This window comes from Crocodylus porosus, unplaced genomic scaffold, assembly GCF_001723895.1.
Source record: "Crocodylus porosus isolate Cpor-Errol unplaced genomic scaffold, CroPor_comp1, whole genome shotgun sequence".
NCBI classification, from domain to species: Eukaryota; Metazoa; Chordata; order Crocodylia; family Crocodylidae; genus Crocodylus; species Crocodylus porosus.
The window spans coordinates 1,786,416-1,806,335 of NW_017728934.1; the positions used below are offsets into that span (position 1 = coordinate 1,786,416).

At 46.3% G+C, this 19,920-nt stretch overlaps 1 protein-coding gene across 1 annotated transcript in view; it reads right to left on the reverse strand.

The window, feature by feature from the left end:
- SLC6A17 (solute carrier family 6 member 17) overlaps positions 1 to 6,823 on the reverse strand; it is a 34,950-nt gene extending 28,127 nt beyond the window's left edge. Inside the window, exon 1 of the mRNA XM_019546263.1 lies at positions 6,410 to 6,823. Within this exon, the coding sequence (XP_019401808.1) occupies positions 6,410 to 6,695 (286 nt within the window). The 5' untranslated portion in view covers positions 6,696 to 6,823. The remainder of the gene's footprint in view (positions 1 to 6,409) is intronic.
- Between the last annotated feature and the right edge of the window lie 13,097 nt (positions 6,824 to 19,920).

Here is a 19,920-nt window from a genome sequence, read left to right on the forward strand (position 1 = left end):
AGCCGTGCATTCAGCCACTCACTAAACACTGACTGGAAAAAGCAATTTGCGTATGCGCCAATCCTGGGATATTTCTGTTCTGGGACAAACCCAGGTAAAATTTCTCCAGGGAAAAAAATGCAACATCTGTTCCCAGACACAGCCAAATGCATTGTCTTGCAGCACATGCAGATACACAAGACTGGCATGCACCTACCTGCATGGGATGGACTGTCATAATAGCACACTAGTGCTATTTCAACTCCTGCAGTAGTAGCCACTTTACTTTTGCAGCTGCCTTCAAAATTGTGCTTGACAGCCTGCCAGCTGTCTCGCTAGAGTGAGCAGCTCCTACCAGAGCTAAATGGGAACTCTCCATGGAGGAAGGGCTTTAAATAGAAGCACCATTAATCTCTGTCTAATTGGGGAGACAGGAGAGAAATTAGTAGTTCAAGAAGCAAAACCAGATGACCACAAAAGGACAAAATGACGCATGTTGGAGCTACCTGCTGATAAATTACTCTAGGACTCAGTGAAGCTCAGAACAAAAGAAGTAGAATTAGTCACAACCCGTATTTTTACTGACTGGAAGGCTGCAGGCATTTACATAGAGATTTCAGATCCTGTTCTGGACCTCCACCAAGGACCTGCAATACCTGGCAAGTGGGACATGCTCGTTAGAAATGAGCATACTATGATCCAACCCAAACCAGCTCTCGTAGCTAGCAGAACTTCAGGGTTTTCCCCCACACATTTTTACCCTTGCACAGCCCAACTCACCACGCTGGGCTCAACACAGCCACCACCTCTGCCAGAACAATACACAGGCAGCTGTTAAGTGTTAGTCTCACACAGATACCTATGCAACCTCCTGCACAGCAGGCATGCATGTAAAGCACAGCAGCATAACCAGTACCTTCCACTTGCTGCAATGGGTGCCTGGACAAGCCTGGTGACATGTCCTCAGGTTAGTTCTGCACTTAAAACAACTTTGCTGTCATGCCAGCACAAAAATCACTGATGACACCCATCACCCTGTGTCATGGCCTGCACAGAACAACTCTATTTGGCAAGGCAACATCACTCAGGGCTAGGTACACTGTCACTCTGCTCCTATGACAAGCTCCCTGACAACGTTCTCAGATATTAGTGTGATCTACAGCACTGGAAGCTTTAGAAATTCAGACAAAGAGAGAGATAAAGCCATCACACTCTGGCAGGAAAGCGAGCAAGAGACAAAGCATAATTCAAGATGATAGATAGATAAATAGATGCATAAAGTTACCTCATTAACAACAAACAGGTTCAGTACTTGTACCCAAGAGGGCAAATTCACCTCATCTATAATAATAATAATAAGGCTTTCTACTTGCACACTGCTTTTCATCTAAGGATCTCAAAGCACTTTATAGGATGGGTAACTTATCTTATCCAGATAGCATCTATCAAAGAGAACAGCTGGTTTGCATTATCAGTGCTAAACAGGCTTAGTTCATCCATCATAACCTCCCTGGGCCAAGTCCTCAGCTGTTATAAATTGACATCACTCTACTGAAGTCACTAATTTATACCAGCTGATGATCTGGGCTATTGTTTCTAATGAAAACCTAAGCTTTACTCCAGCTACTACAATCTCCCCCTGCTTTACAGATAAATCTCTCACTTAATGTCACCCTTTTAGCTGCTCAGAACTGTGCACGCTAGATGACCACATCCCAGCACACCAGACCTCACAGCTCCCTGTGTTGTAAAGCAGCCCGTTGTACCTGGAAGTGTAGCAGTCCAAGCTGTCAGACCTATGCACATAAGCAGGGACAAAAATGCACCTGCCCCCATGCCAAATGGGCCTGTGATAGTCCCATACCCATATTTCTAACTGTGGTGCACAAATCAGGAAGAAAAATTGCATCATTGTGAGGGCTCTTGAGCACAGTGCGTTCTGAAGATCTGGCCCAGTCTCCCTCTGCTACCAGCACACAACTGTTCTCTCCAACATATGTAGAATTTGTTGCCAGGAACAAACACAACTTGCCACCCCCACGCATTGCGGTGTTTCATCTAACACATAAAAGCTCAGTGTGCTTAGTGGGAGTGCACAATTCAGTCTACTGCAGCCATTTCACTACATCACCCAACCAATGTCAGCCTGCACATTGGCCCCCAAAGACCAGGTACTTCAGCTTGTGCCTGCCTTTAAGCATATGGTAGTGATGATGGTTAATAATATGAATGTTGTTGTATTAATACACTTTGCAGTAGCAGCTAGAAGCCCCAGGCCTGGATCAGGCAGTATACAAACAATAAAGACTGCCTGTCTAAATAACTTGATTAAATTAAATGACTCAAAGCAGGAGGCAATATAATTCAGTGGACAGAGCACTAGGGCTGGGACTGAGGACATTTCAGTTCAATCCCTGACTGTGTCTCTGCCCTGGACCTTCTCTGGAAGGAGCTTCAAGATCTATTAATGAAAAAGTGACACATCAACAGCAGGCTTTTTATTTGTTTGTTTTCTTTTTTTAAAGCCAGGCACTTGCTCCATTTTCAAACAGCAAGCTCCTTCCAAACTGAAAGCACATGCATTAATTCCACATTAACGTGTCAGCGCCTGACACCCAACACATGTATCAGGACCTTGCATGTCTGCTGCAGCCAACACAAATTAACGAAGGCAGTGGGTTAGATTCTCCCATCCCCTGCATGGGTGGTGTGGGTCAAATGCCATCCCCGTGTGAAGAAAGAATTTGGATTGAAATTTGCCACCATCTAACACTCATCTCATGCTGGTGGAAAGGAAACAAAAGGGGCCTACATGTAGTGTGAGTGGAGAGAGAGACATGAAGACATGTCAAGCATTGCAACCCAGTTCCCCTGCAGCTTTCTGAGCTTAAGCGCTGTCTCCCTAGCACAGCCTTCCAGGCCTCTCTAATGGGTGTGGATGACCAGGACTCTATGACCCCTCCTCACCACATTTCAGAAGCACTTTTAAGCCTTTAATCTAATGTCTTTCTTCATTTGAAATGCTGAAAAATGTGGAAGGTGTTACTGAATTTTGAAATGGTCCCAGCCTCCCTAGAATGGCTCAAAGCACAAACAGGAGGATCTGCGTCTGTGAGTTTGGACTGTTGTCACAACTTCAAAATCCACGACGTTCTACAGCAAGTCATAGGAAAGTCCCCACAGCCTCCTCTGATTATGAGAAACCACTGGGAATGTTTGTGGTGTCTCACAAAGAGAGGATGGGGCACCTCTGAAGTTGTGGGCCCTGATCCTGTTCCACCTACTGATGCACCTAAATGCGATTCTGGTCCACCCCGAAAACCATTTAGTGCCAAAGGTAGGCAAGTCCTTCTTTGGCTTGCTGCTTTATTGGACAATCTTAAAGCTAAGGAGATAGCATGATAAAAAGTAGGTTCATTAATGCTTTTACAGCAGACTTCAGCAACTTTTTCAAGTGGTGGGCTGGAACAACTCCACCCATCAGAGGAAAGCTGACACTTCTGAGCTGGCCCCTGCCACATCTCCCCTGCCCCATAACACCTGAGCTCTTCACAGTCTATACATACCCATGGCACTGGCTGTGTAACAGGAAAGCATTACCATTATCTCCATTTCACAGATGGAAAACTAGGCCACAGAGCTATAAAATATTTAGTTGCCTAGAGACCATCTCCAAAGGTGCCTAAACTTCTATGGACTCCAGTGGGTGTTTAGGCCCCTAAATATCTCTGAGAAGCTGGGCAAAGTGACTTGCCCAAGATCACCCAAGACCCCTATGGCAGAACCAGGACTTGAACTCACATCTGCCTAGTCATAACCTCATGCCCTAAGCTGGATGGTCAACCTTCCCCTCCAGAGGGCAGCAAGGCGGCAAGATTTGGAAGAAGTAAGGGAAACATTGCAGTGATTGATTGGACCATAGACAGTAAACACTGGAGAAAGGTGAGACAAGATCAAAGCTGTCAGTGAGGACCCAATGTTAGGGAGAATGGATAGGGGATTTGAATGGACACAAGGCCAGTTCTTCAACTTCGTTAAATTGAAAACCGTTAACTGAACAGGCCTCCCACAAGCGCAGATGAGGTGGGCCAAGGGAGAAACCAAGGGGCAGACTTTTTAGGCAGCTTGTCTGAGATCCCATAGTAAGGAATAGCAACACATGGAAATAAAGCCAGGAAACCCAATTGCTAGTCACTAGTCCACTCACTAAACCTCATGCTCTGATCCTGGTTCTGATCTGGTTTACCTTGGTGTAAATGAGGACCACAGAAGCCAGAGCCAGGTCTTCAGCTGACCTAATCAACATAGCCCTAATGGAATCAACAGGCTACATTGATTTACACCAGTGGAGAATCTGGCCCAGCAATTGCATTCAACCTCCTCCTGGTAACTTTATAAACTCACTCAGTGCAACCAATCCATGCACGCAAGCAGATACATAATACAACCAATGCACGCACAGCTTCATATAGACAGTGTACGATCGACCACATGGATGTGTTTATGTATGTGCAGAGCAGTACAATGACACGTGCATAACTGTGCATCTGCAAACCCTTTTAACCAAGGCATGCAAATTCAAATACGTGCAATGCAATGGAACTTCTCATGCCTGCACTATGAGCTTATCCTCCCTTTGAACCAAACAGGGTCACAGCCAGTGTGTAGTCAGATCACAAGGGGAATCAGATGATGGGGAAGCGCAGGCACCCTAGAGCTGGCAAATGGTGGACTCCATCCTATTTGGAAGGAAAGGTGAGGGAGGCATGAGCAGCCCTTAAGTAGCAAGTGCTGACTGTACAGGTTCATTCAGGAGAATGATTCACCGCTGAGATGAGCCTAGAGTCATGTTAATTATTGAGGACACTGCAACTCTGGATCTGGGCAGCTGCTGAATTATGCAGCACTGCAATTAAGGTCAAGGAGGAGGGAAAGGGCCAGAAAAGGCTCCATGTGGGTGATCTGTGAGGGGGGGGACAACAAATAGGAAGCAGGCTCAGGGTCTGGCTGCCTGAATTTTACCCCAGGGAACTGAGTTCCCCGAGATGATGGAAGTGTGAGCCATGGAGGTAGATGTAGTTTCCAGTGGGAAGGGTAGCACTGTGCTGCGGAGATGCTGAAGGCCAGATTTTCAAATCCACTCAGCAACTCTAGCTCTCATTAGGAGCCAGGGTAACTTGGCATACTGTACACCAGGTCCTACAGGCTAACACAGTGGGCCTGACCCTGTGCTTTGAAGTCAGTGGGCACTATGTGTGGTTATCGGAAAGCAGAACCTGGGCTACCCGATGGTGGAGGAAACACAAGGGGAAGCAAGGAAGAAGTGTGTCCTTTCTGAATCCTGTACTGGTAAGTAAGTTCATTCTAGTAATTGCCAAGAGAAGCAGTAGATAACTGAGCAGTCACAGGTGGCTTAGTCACCAGTCATGGCACCGAGGCATGGAGTGGTTAGCTGATTAACCCAAGATTATATTACAAGGCCATAGGAGAGCTGGGAAAGCCACTAGAAATTCAGGCTCCTGGGCACTTCTCCATTTCCTATACCACACTCACTACACGTGATCCTACTCTCACACATGCTGGGGAAAAATCAAGAGTCACTACACTAATGTAAATGGAGTCATGCTGGTGTGAAACCAGTTTGAGACGAGCATCAATTATCTCATGGGCACATGAAGAAAACTCAAAAGTTTCTATCCTTGTACAAGTCACTAGTAAAATGCCAGTGTCTACTTCCATTGTAATGTATGACATCACCGCAGTGATGTCGTATTCAGTTTCCCACAAAGGAAGCCTGATGTAGCCCAGCCACAATCCGTGCTTGCAACTGTATAAATATGAATGTTCTTTAATGAGGATCAGGATGGATGAATGAATGAACAGACATACAGACATGCAAACAGGATGTCCATATCAATGGGTGGCTGGACCTTCAGCTATTGTTGTTTTCAGTGGAACTACCTATGTTGGTAGGGTGGCCACCATACAGGACAGCCCGGTTGTCCTCTATCGATACTAAACCTGAATGCCTTTATGCCCTCTATTTATCTCTTGTAGAGAAAAATAAAGGACATAAAGGTTCCGGATTTCCTATCAACAGAGGACAGAGTAGCAGAAAACCAAAATGTCCTCTATGATGGCTACCCTATACATTGGTCAAAGATGAGCCAAGTTCAAAGATCATGGGCAAATTCCCTTCCAGCAATACAGTGGCACAATTTCAACTCCTAAATACCTGTCAGGTGTTTTTCCTACATTCCAAGAGTGCTAATAACACACATGGTTTATTTTTGCCCTTAGATATGCACTGACACCTATAGACATCAGTGGGAGCTGCATGCAGGCAACCAGGGTAGGATCTGACCCCAGATGTTCCCCCTAGGTTTGCATTGGTCGAAGCCCTCCCATGCCAACTCCTGCAGTCTCTTACCTCCGCCATTTTTTTGACACAGGTATGGAAACCGCCAGACGTTCCCCAGCCCCACCGAGTAGCCAATCTGTGCAAGGATGTATTGCAGCTTGCTGTTCCATGCTGGCCGGTTCTCAGAGTCCAGGTCCTCCTCAGCATCCTTCTGCTTGTCCCAGGTCTCTCCAGCCACATTTAAGACACTGTGCTTGTAGTCCACAGGCTCCTCATGGGCCAACAGGTCAGCCACAGACTCAGTGACATGCTCATTACTGTGTTCCCGCTGCGTCACTTTGCTATTCTTAGGCATTGGGAACTCTCTGGCTTGGCGCCAAGCGTCCAGATGGGATGAGAAGGGACAGATGTGAAGTGGGGATGTCCTTGAGAGCGGCAAGTGCCAGCTTTGGAAATCAGCCCCTCAGTTCCTGTTCATCAATGGGACCTGCAACACAGGAACACCAGAGGCAATTAAAGCATAAAATCTACTCCATTTGGCTCAGCTGTGAAGGGAGGCTCAGGCTGTACATGGACATTGCAGCTGGGTTAGACTGAGCTGCTGGAGGCCTCAGTTCTGATGGGGCCTTCATGCTGTCCAGATGGTGTCTGCCATTTCACTGCATTGAGGACCTTTCCTTGGTCCAGATGGGAGAGATGATGGCTTCAGACATCCCAATGGGAATTTTTTTCCCCTGGAACAGGAAGCTTAATTTGCAGTTTCTAGCAAACCATTGCTAGTGGGGCCTTGCCTTGATCCAGATGGGAGGTCAGGGTGAGTCAAAGCTGGAGAGGACCCTCACCTGCCCCAGGTGGGATGGAGATGATATCACCCAACCCTGCCTGCGAGTTGTCTCCCATGACCCCTGCTTCATCTGATTAATGGCTTTTGGTCTGCAGGCAGGAGGAACACCAGCTGCCTCCTGCAAAGCCCGGCTGGCCTGTCCAAGAACAGCATGAACTTTGCCCACTTCCAACACTCCCTTCCTTGTGGCTAACACCAGGCCCATCCTGTTGGGTCAGAGTTGAGGACTAGCTCTGCAACAGCTGAAAATACGATTTGAGCCAAGAACAGGCTTTGCTTGTGTTTAGATGACAGCAACAAATACCAGGTTATCTTCCACCACTGACATTATCAGAGCAACTGAATGGCCAGGGAGCACATAGCTAAATCTTTCAGGACAGTTTTACAGCAGATGATGTCTGCAGAGCATTGGCACTGTGTGCAAAGCCATTGATCATACCTGCCTCCCCGCATCCCAGGGTTGTTGCTACTTAGCATGAGACCAGATCCATTCTTTGGTGAAAACCACTCGAGTCACACAGACTTTGATGAATCTACACCCATTTTAGACCAGCTAGGGATCCAGCCCATATTGTTTAAAAGATTTACGGTGTCTGTTTTGTCTGAAAGTGTTCTCTAATTAGAACCATGATGGGGAAGCATTTTCACCAGTGTATTTTGAGGGAAGCAATTACTCTATGGTGTAATTATGCTATTAACAGGAACTCTGCCTTTTCAGCGAAAGTGCCTTCATCAGCTCTTGTGCTATGCATTAAGGAGCGAGTCTACATAGGTGATCCGTGCACAGTGGAAAAACTCTGAATAAGATTCCTTACTGCTTGTTGTTGCTATTGCATGGCAGCTTCTAACAGGCCTATCCAAGATCAGGTGCCATTCTGTCAGGGTTTCTGTGTGACCATGGGGAGAGATGATTTCTAACCAAATCCCTTGTAGCCTAAACAGACAAGATGGATAAAGGGGACATAGAGGCACAGAGAGATGAAATGACTTGCCCAAGTTCTCACAGTAAGTCAGTGGCTGAGCCCAAGACTATAGCCCCCACCAGCTGCCTAACCACTATCATACCCTACATGCAACACCCTCTGGGCCAGATTCTCAGCTGCTATAGGTGAATGTAACTGCATTGAAGTCAATGGAGCTAACTGGATGTATACTAGCGGAGGATCTTGCACACCAAAATAGTAACCTAGGACTTGCTCTTGCTCCTGCTCTTGTTGAAGCCACTGGCAAAACTCCCATTGAAGTCACTGGCCTTGGAGCCTCTCTGGAAGTTTCCCCAGTGAAAAAAATATGACTGCTTGTTTAGTCATAATGAGCAAGTGCAGCAGAATTTGTTCATGAATAGCTTTCCATAGTTCATCTCCTGTGATCATGTTTTATGTAGTGTGAGTTTTCAGTGTGGATCGATGCAAGATATAGCGTGTTGTGAGCTAGATTCTCAGCTTGAAAAATTAATCTCAGCTCTTTTGATTTCACCCCAGTCAACACAATTTGCATGTGTGTTTCTGTAAACTGGCCTAGGGGCAGATGTAAATGTGCGTAAGTATGTATATGTGATATATAGATATATGGGTGTGGTGGGTGAGTAAGTGCATGTGTGTAAATGTAAGTAGACAGGGTCACGACCAACCCTGGCAGGGGATGAATCTGTGCAAGTGTATAAGAATGAGTGCGTGTTTGTGTAGGGGTGTGCTTGTATACAGGCCTGTGTGCACAGGAGGGGTTGTGTCCATGTTGCAGAAGAAAAACTGCTTCAGCCAAGGTCTCTCCTCCCTGTCTTCATAACTCCATGAAGAGGCTCTCACACAGGACTTGGCAACTGGACTCAGAACTGAGGTCATGGGAATAAAACTGTCAACACTATGATCCAGTGGCGTGTCCTTAAATGCTTTCAGTCATTGAGGGAGCTTGCTCTACTGACCCTGATCTCCCAGAATCTCTGGGTGAGCAGGTCCATGGCTATGCCAGGTCTCAGAGACTCCTCAGGCCAAGATCAGACAGTGCTGGGGTGCGTGCACTCCTGTCTAGTCATGGGCTCTGGCCTCCTATACTGCCTGCAGTTTGCAGCCCAGCCATAAATTAGCTAGAGATCTGGCAAGCCAAATGAATCCACTGGATGTTGTGGCCCTTCCACCAGCTTGAAGTGAAGGTGCTGGATGGGTACCGCCCTCAGTGATGGTGTGCAGTTTGCAAAACCACTCACTCCTAGGGGAAAAGAATAATGTGACTCGAGTCCCAGCAGCAGCAAACATCTGACATCCCCTCCTCTCCATCCAGGCAGTGAGCCAACTGCCAGACAGGTACAGTCATGCATGAGAGAGAGAGTGAGTGTGTGTTATATCTAGCACAAATGTCACTGACTGAAAGGCTAAGGACCTACCCTGCTCTCACAGAAATCAGTGGGATTTTTTTCTAATGGGAGTTGGATCAGTCCTATCAATGTATCTGGGATTTCTCAGTGTTTCACTCTTCTTTATTTTTTTCCCAATTCCTTGTCATGACCAAGAAAGAGAGAGTATTCATTGAAAACACTACAACCCCCCCGCCACAGCCACCATCCTTCTTTGTTCTGAATGATTTCTTGCCCCTCCTTCTGAACCAGCTGATAAGCCGTGATCCAGGACTATGCAAAGCCCTCGCTTGATTACGGATGGCAATTTCGAGGGGGTGAGGGGGCTCCTTGCCCTGCTCTCCCCACTCCTCTCTGTGCTTGCTTCCCTAACCCTTTCTAGAATACTGCCAAAGGCCTGAACCACAACAGGGCTGAGCATCTTGCAGACTCAAAATGACAAATTGGAAAGCTCCCAGGGCACCAGTACAAGACAAGAAATTTGCTCTTATAGACGTTTTCTGATTTTCTCCAATAAAAATTATTAGAGTTCCAGAAAGCCAGATGTATGGGGAATGCTTGGAAGCACTGGGGTTGGGATTTAAGAGTAATTTTCAAATACAAGATGGTCAACAAAGGTTCCCCATCTAGAGTGAGCAGAACAAGAAATAATTGCAGCAAGGGAGCTTTACATAGTGGTAACTTGCTTTTATTTCTCTACTTCTTCTGACTTCATCCTTCCACCTTTATTCACTTTCTCTTTCCTTACATTGAAAAATTTACTTATGGGAGGTGGGCAGAGTGAGGGATGAAGCAAGAGCTGCAAAATGGCAAAGAGGTCATGCCAGGCTGCATGGACCAGATTCCTACAGCTTTTAGAAACTAAGTAGCCCTGGGCCCGTCTAATATGTGGATGGGAGATCACTGAATCCCAGGCACTGTAGATACAAGCCAAGGTGTGTTCAGACACTTGGGGTGACATTCTGTTCCCTTCCCAATTAGCTATGTGCGCAGCATTGGTCACCTACATGGCATTTTGGTGGTCTAAAATGCTACTTATATACAGGAAGCTAAGCCACAGCTCTTTGCATTTAATAATCATTGAACAGAGGGCAGTTCTTCCACCTTGCTGGGAACAAGGGTCCAGGCTAGAAGCCAAGGTCCTATTGCTGCCAGGCCAGCAGCCACCTCACTGAGCCTCACCTCCTCTGGTTTTCTCCCTTCCTCCTAGCCCTTGACATGCCTCCCACATTCCTCCCTCTTATGGCTGGGCAAGAGAGTCAACTTGAAAAGAAGCCCCTGCGGCAGCAGTGAATAATACCTAACCTGGGCTGTGGTGGTTCAAATACTGTGCTGGGAAGTCAAAGAGATGCAGGCTTAAATGTCCCCTGGGTGAAGGGGGCCTGAAACCATAGGTTCTCTGGCTTCCCAGGGAAGTGCTCTAGCCACTCAGCTGTTAGTGAGGAGCAGAGGATAAAGAGTCTCACCCTCCATTGCTGTCACTGCTTCATCATCTATATGTCCAGGAGTGCAACCGGGAAAAGAACTCTAACCTGGCTCTGGTCCTAACTTGACCCTTAGACAACCAAATGCCATGTAAATGATCAAAACCAGACCCTCAGATATCCAGGCAGGGAAGAGACCACCACCTCTGGACTACCAAAAATTGGGGGTGAGGAGCAACATTTTAGTAAGCTCTCTCTCTGCCATTGGACTGATAGACAGGGCTAGCAGAAAGGAAGGTTGCCAATGGGGGGGAAATAGAGACAAACCGATCATGCATCTGTCAGACTGCAGGACCCCCAGGCGTGCAGCATGCCTTGTCTGGGGTCTGCTCCCTTGCAGCTACTCCAGTGCCCAGGCAGATTGCTCTACAGTGAGATAATGTCTCTGCATCCTTGCTGGGTTGCTCATTCTCTCCACTTCTCAGAGAATAAAAGGGAAGACCACAGAGAACTCCATATGCTCCACTCCCTTTCTCCTCTCCTCTTTGGTGCTTTGTCAGAGCCCTGTCAGTATAATTGAACCAGGTACTTCACAGGGCAGGCATGCTTCTAAACCCCTGCCTTGGCCCAAATAACAAGCTAAAGTGTCCAGCCTGGAGCATAAACTGTGCTTTTCCTGAGAAAAAAAATGCACTGTATAATATGCTGGTCCCTTTAAAAAAGGGCCCTAAAAAAAGGTCTGTGGCTCATGAAATATCAGTCACCAGGGGACCCATAGCAACCTCTGTAGTACTGACTCCGCAGAAAGATTCAATCAGAGCAATCAGCAATGCATTAGGTACAATTTACAATTCATTACTCAACAACTGGAGAAAATCAGGCAGGAGGATGGACTGGGGGCCTGCTGCATTTGCTTAAGTTTATTCTGGGCTGTGAGAATCAAAACGACAAATGACAGCTAAAATGAGCCAAGCGTGTAGGCCACCAAACTGGAGAGGGCAAGTTGTAACCTTGGCTCTGCTATGGACTCCCTGTATGACCTTACTCAAGTCACAGCCTCGGTCTGCCCTATGCCATAAACTCTTCACAGTTGGGTCCCTTACTATGTCTATGTACAGTGCATAGCGCAAAGGGGTCTGATCTCAGTTCTGGCCTTTGTGTTACTGTAATATGAAGCATCAGTAGCCATAAAGATGGGGCTGCTGCTTTGTGCAATACAGGATGGAAAATAAAAGGCAAAGCAGGGGGGACTGCTCTCTTGTGCAGAGCCCCTTGCTGGAGTGTCTTGCAAATCTTTGCAATCTCCAGGTCTTTATATTATGATAGCAATTGTTCCAATTCACTTGCCATCATCTCAGCTCATCTCGATGCTGATTTCTCCCTCTTTAGGGAATCAAGGCAGGAGTTCCTCAGAACCCCCCACCCCTTGCTCTTCTCAACTGCTTCACTGATGCACAAACTGAACATCCCATAATTGTACAGATTTCCTCAGGCTTATCCCTTCCATGCTGGTGCTGTCTGGCTGTGCTCAACAGCTAGCACTCTCTCACGCTGCTGGGTTTGGGAGAATAATATGAAGAGCTCTATCAGGTCACATGCAGATGTAAAACAAATGCTTCCATCAATTTCAGGTACCAGGGAGCAACACCAGTAAACAAACAATGGCAAATTCATTCTTAGGGCAGCCTTGCTGACTTGAAAAGGAAGATACCAGGGACATCTCTGACCTGGTGTTTTCAGATTTCCCTAGGGATGCCTTTGAAGAGCTGTCAGTGGAGGGAGCCCAGTTTAGATGCCAAAGTTGGGCTTCTTGCTGGGTGCCAGTGAGAAAAGATGGGCTCCCAAAGCTTACAAACCTATGCTTAAAATCCAAGCACCAGCCTTGGCTAGGTGAAATCTACTCTGTCCTTTGTCAGTGCTGCAACCTCAAATCCAACTGAAAGGGCTTCCCAGGAGGACATCCAGAGTGTGAGAAAAATCTCTCCCCTGAGGTAAGAGCCTCTTTGATGGCCCCTAGGTTACCCGCACCTTGACACAGAGGATGTAGCTTGCCGAAAGGGAGTATGGCAGGACTGCCCCTGCTCAGATAATACCAGAATAGTTCCCCTTCAGGCTGTCAGGAGCTAATGGAAGTTAGAATAACCTTCAGGTCTCTCTATTATACATGGGGAGTTGGCTTGGCTGTCAAAAGCCTCAAGACTGAATGAGATAGGATCCTGCCAGCTGGGCTTTTTAAGCTCTTGCAGGTGCAGAAAGGCAAGACTCCAGGGGTAGGCTTGAGGCCTGTCATCTCCAACAATACCTTGAGCACAACTTGTGTCAGTCCCTTTCCAAGGACTTCACCTTGTCTGTGTGATGGTCAGGGATCTCCCCACACTACTGCTTGCTACAGTTTTTATCCCCTTTTTAGATTTCTTTCTCAACTACTATCACATATGGAGCTCCAGTTGGAGCACACCAATGGTCCAGCAAGCCCATTATCCTACCCTTGTTGTGGGGGCTCCATCAGCTTTAGCACCTTACCTGCAGCACCATGGCTTCAAAGCAAGATAACCATGAAGTACAAAATCAATTATCTTGTGTTTTGAGCAGGGAGATCTATTCCTGATGTAGCCACAGATATAATGCACTTAAGGCCTGATCCAACATTCATTAAAACCAGCGGAAAGGCACCCAGTGCTTTCACTGGACTTTGGATTAAGCCCTTGGCTATTCCTTAAATGCTGTAGATAGAAAAAGATAATGTTTCTACACAACCTTGTGACAATCATGCCTGAGATTTTATGGCACTTGTAGTAAAGGATGCTGTTGCTACTGGTAACTCTTTTCCTGTAGTAACTGCCATCAAGTTGTGAGACATTTGCATGAATGGGTCATTGTTATACAATTAAAATTTATTGCATCAGTCAGGGAAAAATAGTTAGACTATGCCATTGTATCATTTTAGGAAAATTCTGATCCAGAAAAGCCAAAGGATCTGACACTGTAGCCTAGCAACAGATGCAGGATACAGCTTAAAATAGCCTTCTTTTTTTCAGTACAAGCAGGAACTGAGCTGGTGAACTGTGAGCTTAAAGGGTAAAAAAAGAGCTGAGGAAGTAAGAGAATCAAAGAATCTCTCCCTACCAAGTACCTAGTTCCCCACCACATTGCTCTTTAGTCCCTTTAAGCAACTGGCTGACATTTGCTGAGTCCTGCAACTCCAACTAAGCTGTAGTCTTCTATTTAGACATTGTTGTGGGCCCAATATTGTTCAGTTGTATTCAAGATGAATTTGCCCTCCTCAGTGGAAACCTGCCTGCATGAAGAGTGTAGAAACCATGTCATGGCATTATACAAAGTCATAACATAGTTCTAAATAAAAGGGGGTGCATCTATGTGTTCATTAATGTGCATTAAACTTGGTGCCTCCATTGTGAGGTACTAGAAAAAGGCACATTTGTCTATCTTAATCCACATTAGCAAAAGCAAATGTGTTTTTCTGACACTTTCATGTACATTAAAATAGGCTAATTCACATTAAAGTGCACATGTAGCTGCACCCAGGAGGAGTAAATCCTTGGAACCTGATCCTTCTAGGACTAAAAATCAGTGTAAACTGGGAGTAACCCCTTGGGGCCCAATGCTTGCATCGCTCAAATCGCGGAGAATTTAGGATAACTCCATTGGGCCCAATTCTCTTCATTGAATTGGTGTTAATTAGATGCAACTGCATTGAAATTCATCAAGTTACGAAAGTAAGAGAAAAACCAGGCCCTGGCAGCAGCAAGCGCTAATAGAGCAGGGCCTGGGTGCTGTCCTTGGTGCTTAATCCTGCTCAAGGCTTCACTGTTCACAGGAGCTGTGAGGAAAGTCTGGAAGGTGAAGTCCTTTCACATTTACTCTTGAGTGGAAAGAACCACCCTGATCCAGGTGTATATGCACATTACACACACATGGTTCAGCCATCCTCCTCTTTGGCATGGATCCCCTCTTCTGTTAAAGTCTTCTTGTATTCTATCCCCGTATTAGACAATAAACCCCATGGGGCAGAACTGTTTTCTGATTTTAAAAACACAGGTGTGTACAAACCACAGGCCCAGTCCTGAATTAATTCACCCCAGAGTAAGTGTATTGAGGCCAAAAGAGTTACCAAGACTACAATCACCTCTCTTTTATACTGCTGCAAGCTCATTGACTTCAACGGCACATTGAAGAGAACCTGACTTACACCAACCTGAGATCTGAATCAAGCCATCCCACCAGCTCCCAGAACACTGCCTCATCTCACAAAGTGCCTGCTCCTGAGACCACTGGAGTCAACTAGATATTTTCCATGGACGTTACTGAGACTCTGGATAAGACCCAAAGCCTGCGATTTCCCTGCCCAGAAAGAACATTTCAATTCCAGCAGGGGAGGGCAGTTCTACCATTTTGGATTGAGAGGGAATGCAATAAAAAATTCATTTCACAAAATAAATAAATAAGGCAAAGATGAGCCCGATCAGCTGACAAGAGCTGATGAGAGCTTTTCTCCGCTGATTTGATGGACAGGGCCCTTGTTGGCAGATGGGAATTCAGTCTGTTTATAGCCCCATGACCTCAATTTTCTTACATTTTCTTTCCGTTTTATCTCCTTTTAGAAGAAGGATTAGATTCTTTCTGAGCTCTGAACCAGCAGTAACCTTACTTGAGTTAGTCAACGGGTAGCTACCTAGTGCCTATTTACTGTAAGAGTTCTCAGGTAAAGCATGCGCTGATTTTTCTATCCTGTGGCCAGGGAAATAAGCCTGTGCCTGGACAAGAAGGATGCAGAAATCCCCATGGCCAAGCTAAGAGAACTCACCACTGAAAGGTGTTTCCAGTGCCATGGACAGAATCCATACAGGACTCAGAGCGCATCTCCTCTCTGTGTACACATGCTGTAAGATTAAGGATTGCTCGTCAGTGGAGTCACAAAGGGAAGAATATGGGTCTCTGTGTCACTTGGCCCCAAATTTGCCATTTCCTAGCTTTGCCCTTTGGGTCCATTTTACCCCTGGATGGAGTTTCATTTGTTAATTATTACTTAGTATCATTAGACATCTTGCTCTGTCAAACAGCACTTATCCCACAGTTGTCTACCTTCATGCTCACAATTTAACTCTCTTACATTATACATGATGTTTTTTCTACCAACCAACCCAGGTTAGTGTGTATATAATGGAGCAATGCTCTTAGCCCCGTGAAGTAGGGGAAAGGAAACACTAAAAGGCAGAAAGGATGCTCAGGAGCCTAACTCCCATTGAAAATTAGCAGGAATTTCTCACGTAGCTCCTGTTCCTGCATATCAAACCTTTCCCCAAACTGTTAATAAAATACAATTATGCAAAAATTCTCTGCAATATATGCATGTTCCTATAGAAGTGTAGGAATTACCCTGGGGAATCAGACCTGGACTCCACCTAACCTAGGTCCCCATGTCCAGCAATCGCCACTACCAGGTGTTTCCAAGAAAGGTGCGTGGAATCCATCAGGAGGCAGGTAAGGGACCAAGGGAAAGTATGGTCTGAAGCAAAGAAATTCAGGAGGAAAAAAAGTGCAATTATAATTGAAGACGTCATTAAGGAAACACATCTTCACACCCACTGAGCCACTACTCCCTGCTGGGTTTATTGTAGGACAGTAATTCTCAGTTAAGACCCTTTCTCTATTGAGCACCCCCACCAAGAATCACCACTCATTTAGCAACATGGGAGGGGTGGCTCAGAAACTCCTCTGACAGCTGTCTGGGACCCCAAAGCTGGCCATATCTGGTAGTGGGAAGCAACAAATCATACTTTCTATTGCTTGTCACTCCACTAACCCTGCAGAGCCAGCACAGGAGAGTGAGTGAGAGTCTGTTCTGGCTCATGTATCATTAATAGCCTTGTTAACTGCTTTCTTATTGCAGAAGCTGTATTGCTAGTGATGACACAGGCACTGGAAAGAAACCCGGCTTGAATGTCAGTCCATTAGACAAGCTGCCCCAATTCTTCAAATAATATAATGATTACAGGATGCATTGGCTATGTGCTGGCCTCTGGGTGAGGGTCAACCCCACTCATCAGTAAGTTTGCTGTGGAGTTAACTCAAGTCCCCAAAGCTTGGGCAGGGGCAATTCACTACATACACTTTGGAGCAGCATTACAGGCCTGGAACTGTTCTCAAGGGAGTGCCCTGAGGCTGCAGGCCCATTTAACAAGCCCCATTAGGCTGCTCAGTTATGAATTGTTAAGTAAAGGAGGGAGCCGTTGTGCTGTGTATCACTGGCCTCCTCTGGTTTCTCCGGATAGTGGCCAGAAAGCTATAACAAGCTGAAATATATATTAACTGAGCCTTCCACTAATGGCAGCAGGCTCTGTGAATGTCAGGTCCTGACGGGCTGTTTTGACTAATGCCATGGCCCCTGTAATCTGTAAGGCAGCATGGAATTTGAGCAGTCTCCCTGGCCTCTGCATGGGGCAGTTATCAGGGACAAATGAAAACCACTGGCTGGAAAGCTTCTGTTGAAACCCTGTGAAATACACTGGTATTCTGCAAAAGCTTCTCTAAACCAGATCTGCTTCCGAGCATAAATAAAGCCTATTCCTTGTTGACTCAGGATCTCAGAGCATGTTCCCCACCCCCTCCCCCATCTCCATTTTGTATATGGGGAAACTGAGACACAGAACAGGGAGATGTCCTCAAAGCCTCACCACTTATTTGTGCCATATCTGGGTAATACAGCTAAACTGAATGAACCCCAGCTATGACTTCTGTATCAGAATCACCCCTGCCACCCCAATCCACATCCAAGCATACCCTGGTGAACACCTCCTTCTTCCCAGCTTCCAGAAGCCATGGATGTGACCCAGAAAAGAGCAGCCCTTGTCCTGGCCTTGACAAGAGATGATTAACTAGGCACCAAAACACTTCAAAACACACTCGACGTGACCAAGTATATTCCTAGGCAGAGGGTTCTTATGGCTGGTATCTGTTTGAAAGGCCTTTTTCTATCATTAGAATAAGCACAGGATGTTTTTGAGCAGCGCCATACAGTATAGGGACTCCTTCGTGATGTCAACCTGGCACATGCAACTCAGAGTGGGAGAAGCTCAATAACCTAAATGCCTTAATGTCTATCCAAGGCGCCATTACCTTAATATTTGAGCACCTCACAATCATTACCATATCTGCCCTACCAGCTGCTGTGAGGCATTGACTAGTTACAGGGAGAGAACTGATGCAAGCAGAGGCAACATGATTCACCCAAGGAGTCTCTGGCAGCACAGGAAGATAAAATCTGAATGGTTGCAGCCCAGGCGAATGCCCTCCTTTCTTCACACCTTGCCATGGCTCATGTGCAGAGCTCTGTGTGACCCTGGCTGGCTTCATCCTCTTGTGAGTGAGGCTAGCAAGTCCTACTGCCCCTGTTTTACAGACAGAGGAAAACAAAGCACAAAGACCAGGGCTGGTGCCAGAGCAGGAACCACATGCAGCAGCAAGGGGAATTATCCTCAGTACAAAATGGCTGAGATCTCAGGAATATGCTGCAGGTATGCGATTCCCTGATCTCACCCCCTTCCCAGCACTCTTTGTCCTTTACGCACTCAGTTCAGACTCAGGCAAAACCCTTCTTTGCTACAATGGGCACTTGCCTGCAGAAGAGAGTGATCCCACTGGAAGGAGGAAAGGGGTAAGGAGATTTAATGACTTTGCAAGGTGTCTCATTCCCCCCTCCACTCCCATTCCTGCCACCCCATCTGTGGAAGGACAGGACAGGCCACAGGCCTTCCCCATAACACTCTGCAATCTGCATAGGTTCAAGGCATGCAGTTTGAGCAGGGCACCTCTGCTGAAAGCCCCATACTTTGTCTTTATCCTCCAGTGCCCCTCTCTGCCCTGTTGCTACATTTTGCATCTTAAGTCCTATACCTCAAATCTTATACAAGAATGCCACCAGCCACAATCTGAAGGAAAAAAAGGACATTTTCCAGAGTAGGAAAATGTCGAGGCTTGATTTTTTTTTTTTTTAAATTAGGTTCCACTTGGCCCCTCTGCACTTTGACATGAACTCTGTAAGTCTGTCATCATCTCTGCTGCAATGTGTGAGAGCAGGTGAGTGTTCCCAGACTCCTGTCCCAGGGAAGAGGCTCTGCTAAAAATATCTAAGGCAGGCTGATCAAAGCAATGTTCTTGTACAAAGGTATTCAGGCCTGATCCTTGGGTGCTTTGTCCTTGAGCACAGCTGGTGCAGGATCAGGCTCACGGTGCTGATTTAAAGAGGAGACCATGCATACAAGAGGCTGCTTGAATGACCTTGGTTTGTGCTGGGGGTGTTTGGGGCCAAGCCACCTGTACAGGTGCTTGCCTTTTAGCACCTGCCAAATATACTGCTGTACTTCAGGCACTCAGGCCCAGAACCATCAAGGTCTTTTAGGCACCTAAATCCTTATGGTTCCAGTGGAAGTCGGGCACTTAAAGAGGAGTTAAGCACCAAAATACCTTTGTATAGCTGGCTCTCAGATACTCTTGAGGTGAGGGGCAATATAGCTTTTTGCATCACACTTAAATGGTGGGTACAAGCATGAGTGCTTCCCCCCTCCCCCCACATCAACTACATTGGAACAGTGCTGATTTATTCCTGGAATATTTTGATGTACTAAGCAGAAAGCTCATTTATTATTTCTTTTTTTTTTTTCTCCCCACCCCCCACAGCAATTCTGCTGACTGCCTCATCCTAGGATTTAGAGCACCTTTTATGCATTACTGCTATTGGGCTGAATGTCAAAGTCCCTCTCCTTCACCCCCTACCAACATTTTGGCTAGGCTAGTATCTTGTTAAATTGAGGTAAAAAAAACTCTCTCTCGGTTCGTTTTCTTTGGAGGCTCATTGAATAACAAATTCTTAGGCACACATTGTTGGTGAGACAAAAGGTATATATTTGCAAATAGGGTCAGAGGGAGAAGACAAAAGATCAAA